Source organism: Typopeltis vanoorti, chromosome 18, assembly GCF_054136105.1.
Source record: "Typopeltis vanoorti isolate ZY-2024b chromosome 18, IOZ_Tvanoo_1.0, whole genome shotgun sequence".
NCBI classification, from domain to species: Eukaryota; Metazoa; Arthropoda; class Arachnida; order Uropygi; family Thelyphonidae; genus Typopeltis; species Typopeltis vanoorti.
Window position 1 is genome coordinate 792,386 of NC_143566.1, and position 10,097 is coordinate 802,482.

The following is a 10,097-nucleotide window of genomic DNA, read 5'->3' on the forward strand; positions in this document are numbered from 1 at the left end:
TTTTGCTGTATAGTTTTTAAGTTAGGAAATTTATTGACTTTTTTACTTATCTTACATTAGCTACTTAGGTGGTGCATTTTGGAATTGTCGGTTTAGGTTTGTGTGTGTGTGTGTGTGTGTGTGTGTGTGCGCGCGTGTGTGTGTGTGTGTAGAAAATAAAATATATATATGTAAAATAAAATTTAAAACACACACACATATATATATATAACGAAACCTGTGGTGAATTCATCACTAAAAACATGCGTAATAACCACAGCAATGACTATTTAAATCGTAAATATTTCATCCCAAGTATCTAACTGTATGTTATTCCTAGTATTGTTTAAACTACTGTACTGATGATGTCCCAAGATACTTGGGATGAAATATTTATGAATTAAATGGTCATTACGTGTGTTTTTAGTGATTGTTTAATTAGCTTTCTACATATACTGAAGATGCCTTTGAATACTCAGGTGAAAATTATACTAATTAATAATATTTTACATCAGTTAATTCCGTTATTATCTTCTTCTTCTTCTTCTATGCGTTATTCCCGCTTCCTATGCAGGGTCTGCGTGTTACTTAGATGCGACTTCTTGTTAGTACTACTCCCAACCGACCCATCGCCTGATCTGCCGCTGGGGGGGGGGGGATATATTTTTGCCTGTAGAGGCGTATGTTCACGGGCCGGTTTGCCTGTTTGCGGGATGAAAAACGCCAGATAAACTGGCGGAAAAAACCCTACTGACCGCCCCCAAGACCGGCTAACTTGGCTATGCCTGAGGAAGATCCTCAAATTCCTCACGTCTACAACGGGAATCGAACCTGGGACACTCCTTCCCCAGGCATATGGTTGCGAAGCGCAAAGCCACTAGGCTAACCGCGCGGTCGGTTAATTCCGTTATTATAATTTTAATTAACTGTTCTTTTCAATGTGATATTCATTTTTATTCTGCTTAGTACTAAGTAATGGTCACTTCCAATTTCAAACCCTCTGTACACTTGTATCCTGAACAAGCCTTGTGATATCGCTTTCAACAATGACGTAATTATTATTATTATTATTTTCGTGACACCTCCAAGGAGTCCGAAGACTCATTGCTGGAGGACACCTATTGTACAACTCTCTGTCTCTACCTCTACTACTAATCATCTACATCACCGCCATCTACTGCCCATCACCACAGCTAGTATTTTTTGTCTCTAAATTGCACGTGTTCTGAATTGTCTGTATGCGGGATGAAAAACCCGAGTTTTTGGGAGAAAAAACCCTGCTACCTCTGTATGAGATAGCTCACCTTCAATTGAAAAAATCCATATAAAGATTCCTCGTCATGATGAGACTCATGCTTAGGTCTTTTCCAAATGAACGGCTCAACGTACCGTCGTTCTTCCAATTGTGCTACGGAGGTGCTTAATCAAGAAGGCTTTTCTTATTTCTTGTGTCTTCTCTCCATATGAACTTCTGCACATCTTTATGTTGAAACATGGTGTTAGTAAAGACTACTTCTGTATCCTGAGCAGAAGTCCAGTAAATACTTGACATTATTAGTACCTTTGCTGTTTTCTCCAAATTTTCCCAAAATGTACCTATATTCTGGTAGGATTCATTTTCTACTCTGCTGTTCATATCTCCAACAAGGACCATTTTGTCCATTTTCTTTGTCAGCTGCCTGTTCTAATGACTCAAAAAATTCCTTCACTTCTTCTTAGGAGAACCTTCTGTGAGACCATAGTTACAAATAAGTTTCATCCATATAACTACTTAAAACTGCTTTCTAATCAAGAAGTTTATCTTCCTGTTTTGTGTTGAATGCTATTGCTACTCCTTCCTTTCCTTGATCGTTATTGCCTGAAAATAACATCCTGTGCTTATTATTTATTAAGATCTCACCTGTTTTTGTCTTCTTTGTCTCAGTAATGCCAATTATAGCCACGTTTTCCTTTCCATTAATACTCCTTATATTGATGGTTCCTATCTTCTGTGATCCTGGTGTTGGGTTTATTCTTTTTCTTCTATTGTTTATTCTACATGTTGAGTTGTAGCTTGTTCCAGTAGCTGACTTTTCACTGTTCAACCTGGTTCCCTAGCAAAAACAGCGAGGGCCTTGTTTAACCAAGTGATGCCCCACCCAGCATGAAATCGCATCATGTTGTACCATCATATGCATTTGTGGTTTAAGCCAATAGAGAGTACAGTTTAGTCAGCTAAGTTCCAAATTGCCAGCCCATCCTTGTTCGTTCAGTACCCAGTAGATACCTACTAACAGGGTGCACCACGTGAAGGTGAGGATTGGACATTAGGTCAGAAGCCCCAGTCGGTTCTCTGCATTCCTCAAAGGTGATGTGGAGGTCTGCTCCCAGTTATTTGGCTTTGACCCTTAAGTGACCCCAGTTCTGGAATATTATAAAGAAAACAAAAAAATTGGAGTATGTTGCTCAATTTCTTTATATCTCTCTTTAATTGAGAAGCCAGAAAACAGTCTGAAAAAAAAAGTAGTTTGGGTATTATTCATACCTGAATCTTCTCTTTTGTAGCCTTGCAAATGTTTCATTTCCATGTTCTAACTTCCTTATATTTTATGGTAATGTCTTCTTTTTTTCTTCATATGCAGTTTCTTTCAGTTTAGAAAATCCATTTCTTAAAAAATTTGGATTATTATTTTTTAATCATTTTAAAAGTAAAATAGCTAAATTTAGATCTGTTTGGGTTTTTTGTAATATTATGTTAACATTATTAATAGTAAGCAACATTTCTTACCAAAAAACTGTGGATGGTACACAAATTCAAAATTAATTTCATCTTATGCCGATTCACTCTTTATTTGATAATCTTCTGTTATTTCGCTTAATTCTTCTAATGCATCTCATTCACATTGCATCCCATTATTAATGTGTGCTTGCAGAATTAGGTGCATTCTGACATTGTAGTGTTTATTCTTTTAATTCATGCAAGATAAAATGGGCCTTCTAAAGCACACAGGTCACTCTTGTCCATGTCCTACAAGTCGTACTTAATATTGACATCAAGGGAGTTGCTGTTCACCTCTCATCAGGATCTCTTATTATCTTGCTGTATCTACATACTACTCAGTGTAGATATTTCCCCATGATGCAGTTTGCAACATGAGGTCATCCGGTGCCCACAGTTTTCTGTGGGATAGTGCACACACACACTAACATTCAAGGAGTGCATGCTTCATATCATAAATCTACCCCTGCTAAATACTGGAAGTAGGACCTTCCAAATACTGCTATCAGTCTAACAATTTGTTCATTATCCTTTTTCCCATTATTTAAATAAGAAGTAGAAGATAACATCCATGGGAGTGATAATTTTTTTGTAATAGCCATTCGCTTAGATGGATAGCTCTTTTTCATCACAGACATCATGAATGGAAAAGATCAAGCAATTTAGAATATTGTCCCATTCCTGAATTTTGCAGCATCAACTTTTCTTCTCCTTTTAATAAATCATGCTACAGAGTGCATTAGAATTTTCTGCAATCCTATAAAAGGCAATTATTTTATGTTTTCTGGAGGGCAACAACCTTTTTAATCCAAGACATAATCTTGCTTCTGAAAACAATATTGTACTAAATATCGGTTAATCTGACTAGAAGCATCTATTAGAGATGCTTTCAGAAAACACAGGCACTTTCTGTTTTCTTTGAAAAAGCAAATGAAACACCTTGGAAGTTTAGCATATTGAAAGACCTGCACAACTTGGGTCTTAGAATGAACTTCTGTCTCTCTTTATCAAAAACTTTCTGTCTTCAAGGTCAAAATGAAATCAACTACACCCCTCTCTCTCTCGACCATTTCTCCAAGAAGAGGGAGTCCCATAAAATTCTGTATTGAGTGTCATGCTATTTGCTGTCTAAGTTAACTCAGCAACAGAGCAACTTCCTCCATGTATATGCAGTGTTATAGATGATGATTTTTAACATTTTTTTTTTGTTCTTGCAGTATGGAGGTCATAGAAAAACAGTTGTAGAAAGCCATTGACCGTCTTTCAAACTGTAGTTTTAAATGGCTTTCACATTTTTGTGAACAGAAAATTGTTTGCATACATTTTTGCCACATACAATGGTGGTCTGAAAAGTTCTCGGCCTAACAATGAAAAAAACGAATTTATAATTTCAAAATTATTTTTATTTTTAAACATAATCTCCCTTAAGATTTATTCCAGCGATGCTCCAGTGCCATTATCCAGTCCCTGTAGTGGTTCTCAGTAAGATCTGCAAAATACCCATCTACAGCTGCAATCACCTCTTGATTTGAAGAAAAATGCTGACCAGCAAGGATGAGTTTTAGTTTTGGGAAGAGATAGAAATCAGAGGGAGCCAAATCTGTGGAATAGGATGGATGTTCCAACAATTCATAGTGCAGATCCCTTAATTTTCACATTGCCAAAACACTTTTGTGGGCAGGTGCATTTTCTTCTTCAAACCGGGGTCTTTTCTAACAAATTTTTTTGTCTAGTCTGGTTAAAAGATCGGAATAACATTTCCTGGTTATTATTTTACCCTTTTCAAGATAATTAATAAACAAAATAAAGCATCCCAAAACACTTAATGCCATGATCTTTCCTGCTGATGGAACCCACTTTGTCTTCTTTGGCGCTGAACAACAGGCTTCTGTCCACTGTTTTGACTGCTGTTTGGATTCTGATGTGTCATGGTAAATCCAAGTCTCATCCATAGTAATAAATCGACTCACAAAATCAGTGTTATTCTTGTTAAAACACTCCAACTCAGCACTGATCAGAGATTTTTCATGCAAGTGCATTTTTTGATCTGCTGTGAGCAAGCGTAGCACCCATCTTGCACAAAACTTTTTCATATGCAATTCTTCATGCAAAATATATCCTACACATTCTTTTGAAATGCCTATAGTCTCAGCAATTTCAATCACTTTGAAGCCACCATCCAATATCATATCTTGCACTTGATCAATGATTTCTAGTGTTGTTACACTTTTTGGATGTCCCTTCACGTGGATCATCTATAACGCTGGTACAGCCATGTTTAAAGCTTGGCAGCCCATTTCTTAATTGTCGAAAATGAAGGAGAGGAGTGCCCATAAACTTTTATGAACTTCGAATGAATTTCTTTGGCACTAAACCTTCTATTACAAAGAATTTTATAACCGCACAATACTCAATATTATTCATTCAATGTGAAATTGCAAGTCATTCTATCAAGTAGTTTGTTTTATACAGCTATCTGAAGCAAAAGTGTTGTCTGTATCCCTTGAAATAAATAATATTGAGTATCGTGCAGTTGGTACATTCTTATGACAGATGTACCAACTTGGAGAAGAGGGAAAAAAAATCTTCCTGATAGTGTTGCCATCTATGGTCGAGGCCAAGAACATTTCAGACCACCCTCATATATATTCTCATCCAGACCTAGGACCTTGCTTCTGTGGCAAAGTTTGTAACAGGAACTGGAGTTTGAGACCACCAAATCTCTTATTAACAAGCCTTAAGCGCTTGTAAAAGTATCTGGTCTCGAGATTAGGTTCCTCTGGATTTTCTAACCCATAACCTACACACAGTACTGATGTACCATAGGTTTACAGCCTTTTGTGGATGAGATTCACATATGATTTTTTTAAAGCTGTTTTTTCTTGAAGCCTTCAAAACCAGTCATGGAGTTTCCTTCTTATACTAACTGTTTTTTAAGAGAATTGTATGTTTTGTGGTGTCAAAATCTTTAGAATAGTCCAGAGCTAAGTAAAGCATAGGTCATCCAGTGTGATTATAGTTTCTTCATTTTTATTCCATAAATATAAAGAAACTTTGTGTGTGGGGGGGGGGGGGGGTAAACCTATTTTTTCTCCTATCCTGTCATTTAATTTTCAGTCTCTCCTCATAAGGAAGCATTTCACAGGTACCCTTCTTAATTTTTGTCTCTTGCCTCTGGATCTTCTCTAATGCTTCCACATCCCCAAGAAACCTAGATTTAAAAAAATAATAATTTAAATAAGAACCTTATGTGCACAAAAAACTGTCTTGCTCTTTGGCTGGTCTTGAACATCAACATTCCATTTAACACCTAGTTTAGCCACACAGGCATGAGAAAATATGCTATTAATTGTCATCTGTGACAGGATGTTATTAATTCCATCGGTTTTCCTTTTATATGTCATCGAGTTAACAGTGCAGTTTTTGGTTTAAGTGGTATTTTGCATTTATGGAAAATTAGGTTTAGCAGTTGGAGGATGATTGGTATTACATTATTATTATTATTAAGAGAGACCTTCAGGTATTCAAAGGAGGCCACATACTACACACACCAGCTGTCATACTTGTTCTTGAATTCATTGACGCTGCTTGCACACACAACATCCAATAGCAATCCACTCCAATCATGCACTGTAATAAGGGGAGGGGTTAATCCTTTCGGAACTGTGCCATATTGTAAACGGGGAGGGTCTGTTATCTTATTTATTATTCTATCTTTAATTTCTCTTTATGTCTTATTATCTCTGTATGTATTTATATGTTTATATACAGCTTTTGTTATGTACTTCTAACTATTCTTCCTTATCACTCTTTGGTATATCTTTAATATCTCCTTACGTTAAACTGCCTTCCGCACTTGCCTTCTTATTCTTCGAACACCAGAAAATTTATTTGTTTAAAAGCTGCGCCACTGATGTTCATTTTCTATTAACAAGAAGTGTAACATGCATCCAGTAGTTTTCTATTTACCCTCAGAATATCTCTAATTTAATTAGTATCTGCAGTCGTGGTCTACTATCTATCCTTTACTATTCTTTCTCCTGGGTTCCCGCTAATAGGCTCTAATATTTTTTCGGAACAGTGCATCAAATAATTAAGAATCAGGCGACACTTATTTAATATTTAAACAACAAAATTTAATTCACATAAGACAAAAGTTTATTTTTCACTTGGTCAGACTATAATAAATTTAGTTTAATCCTTTATCCAAGTGTGTGCAAACAAAGTTTGCACCTGAAAGTATCTTCAGGACTGGGGTTTATTATAGTCTGACCAAGTGAAAAATAAACTTTCAACATCTTTCTCTAAATCCAGAGTAATTTAATAAAAAGGTGGTACACCGTTTGGCAGCTTCTATAGGAGGAGATGACCTTGCTAATGCTCCTGCCTGGTATCTCCACTTGGGCCTGGCTCCCACTGAAGAGACCTCAATAAAGGTCTAAACTAGTCTGGGTAGTGGCCCTTCCCTTAATGCATAACATTATACATATCTGCAAGGAGATGTGTTTTGCATTATGGGAGATACTGAGAGGAGTGTTAGTAGCTTGCTCCACCTTTGCAAGGAGTTGCCCAGTGTTGTACCACTTTACCCCAGTCCTGAAGATACTTTCAGGTGCAAACTTTGTTTGCACACACTTGGATAAAGGATTAAACTAAATTTATCCCATAAGACAAGTTTACACTGCATTTTCAGTAATAAAAAAAAAAAAAAACATCTCAATTCAAATCTGCATAAATAAATTAGTTAAGTTCCTACATTTTACTCACACAAATCATATCACATATTTAACTAATTTTCTTAATATAACATAAATCATTTATACTGAGCAATGGTACTTATTACTTAATTGTTAACTCTTATTCATCGAACACATAAACAATATCTTTTACACAATTGCTTTCTCCTTTCTATGCTGGGAATATTTTATAGGTAAGTTTCACCAATTCATCGAACAGTTACACTATGACTTATCTCAACTACAAATTCCTGACAATTAATTACTTTATAATCTTCAACTGTTAAATATGCCTATTTAGATCAGCCTCTGCTTTACAGTCCACTAATAAACGTTCTCTTAAAAGCTCAAGAAAATTTAACAAACGGGTCAACTTTCATGCTATCCAAGCACTGTCGATATTCTTCTCATCCAGCGACCAGTACCATTTCTCTGAACTCAGTATGTTCCTTAATTGGTCATAATTTCCTGCTTTGTACTTCAGCATGTAACCTTTTCTGAATAGAACATTTGTAAACTTTGCCACTTCCCAAGTGAGTGCCGCCAACTGGAGGCAGAATAGTTACATCCTTAACTGAAACACCCTCTGACACTATAATCAAATCTAACACTCTTTGACATCATGTTCCTTCTGTCACATGCTGCTTTAGGAAGTTGTCTTGCAACAGCTCAATAAATTCTGTTTCATTTTCTCATAAGATTTTACTGCTACCCAATTCAATGTTTGGATAATTAAAGTACCCCATTATGATTACTCTTTTCGCACCCTCGTCTTTATTAAAAATTTTGTTTGTTTACTACATTGCAACTTATAGGTTATTATTTCTTGAATGAATAAGCATCAAGGTTTTTCTCTCCATTTCAGAGAAGTATAAAGAATTAGAAGCTGCCGTTTCAAAAATGTATACCGAAGTACTCTTGCTGTGAGATAACTTCCCTCAACCTCTAATCTTAGTGTGAATAATCAAGCGATAAAGGCTGCATCTATGTTCCTTCCTGAAACTGGAATGCATTAAGGAATACAATATATTTATATATGTATATATATATATGTGCTTGTGTGATTATTCCGTTAACAAAGACAGGTGTGCTGTGATATGTGCCAGATATTATTTGCAAAGAATTGTGATATTATATATATTAAAAAAAAAAAAAGGATGCATGAAATAAGCCAGTGTGATAATTTTATATTTTTAATCTGCTGTATTAGTGACACTTGCTACTAGTAAAACTTGCAACCATATAAGCATTTCTTTAATAGGAAAAGTTTATTCATGATATTAATTACAAATAATTGTGATATGAAAAACACAAGTCAAGATCCCTGGTATGATAACATTTATATTTTTTTAATTTATTGTGCTAACTAAACTCCTGGTACCGTAATATACATACCCCATACTTATTTCTTTCAGTTAATAGTACTAAATTCTGTTAACAGAATTTAGTAATATAGACTGAAACTTAGCTCTGTCAGAAACGTTGCATATACTGTTCTTTTAAAAAATAAATTGATATATATAAATAAGGAGAAACTGTTCATAGTGGGTTTCTCTGTATTCTCAATGTAACTAATAGAAGGGCTGATTTATTTTTGTTGAATATTAACAAACAGGGACAAGATTTTTTTTTAATCTAAGTGTTTTTATTTTATTGATTTATGAATTCATATCCTAGAGATCTATGTACTGTGAACTAAAATTTTGCAATATATTTATTCAGTTGCTTTAGCCAGTGTTTCCCAAACTGCTTTTAAAATTTTAAGCAAATGCAATTTGCATGAAGTTATAGTAATATTTCATTCAAATATGAATAATGATAAAGATATTTATTTTTTAGCATTTGATACTGATGCATCAATGTGTTCATTCTCACAGTTATCAAAATCATTTTCATTTCCATCACTGTTTTTTATTGTGCATTTCTAACTAGTAATCCATATTAAATATTTAAGAAATACAAGAGATTTTAATATTACTTATTGACTGCACTTCGATATATATATATATATATATATATATATATATATATAATCAACATGCTTAAACATGTATAGATGCAATCATGATTAGTGAAACGATTACTGAAGTTCATTACAATTTAAGATATGATTCCAAAGTTTAGAAGAAAGTTCTTATCATGTAGTTTGAACTTAAACTTTTAATGCAAGCAATTTGAACCACTCAGAATGTGATCATGCTGTCGACCAGATTTGACCCTAATGAAAGTTATTCAATACATGCCAAGAGGATGCATTATGTTTATGTTTTAAAATTCCTTTAACTTTTTTTTAGTTATTGAAAAATTAATGATAGAACAGACATGCACTAATCTGTTCACAGATAAGTGCATGTCATTTTGTGGCCATATTGTCACAGACAATATGGCCACAAAAACAGTACCCGTAAAGACCTTTTGCCTACCCCTAGGGTACGTGTACCATACTTTTGGGAAACACTGCTTTTGCAAATATTCAATTCTTAAGATTAAATATTGTATTTTTATCTTACAGGCATAATTTAGTGATCAGAGAGTAACATATCAAAAGTTTTTTACGTACATTGCTTATTAACTCTCATGAGTGAATTATTTTTAGAACTTTGTAAAAAAAAATATTAAAACTG

General features: G+C 34.6%; 1 protein-coding gene across 3 annotated transcripts in view; it reads left to right on the forward strand.

Moving 5' to 3' along the window:
* The window catches only part of LOC150096456 (pleckstrin homology domain-containing family G member 5-like), a 322,023-nt gene extending 313,081 nt beyond the window's left edge, over nt 1-8,942 (forward strand). For all 3 annotated transcript variants that reach the window (XM_090408400.1, XM_090408402.1, XM_090408401.1), the window contains one exon: nt 8,339-8,942. In XM_090408400.1, the coding sequence (XP_090264526.1) occupies nt 8,339-8,348 (10 nt within the window). In that variant the 3' untranslated portion in view covers nt 8,349-8,942. The remainder of the gene's footprint in view (nt 1-8,338) is intronic.
* Nucleotides 8,943-10,097: the final 1,155 nt, after the last annotated feature.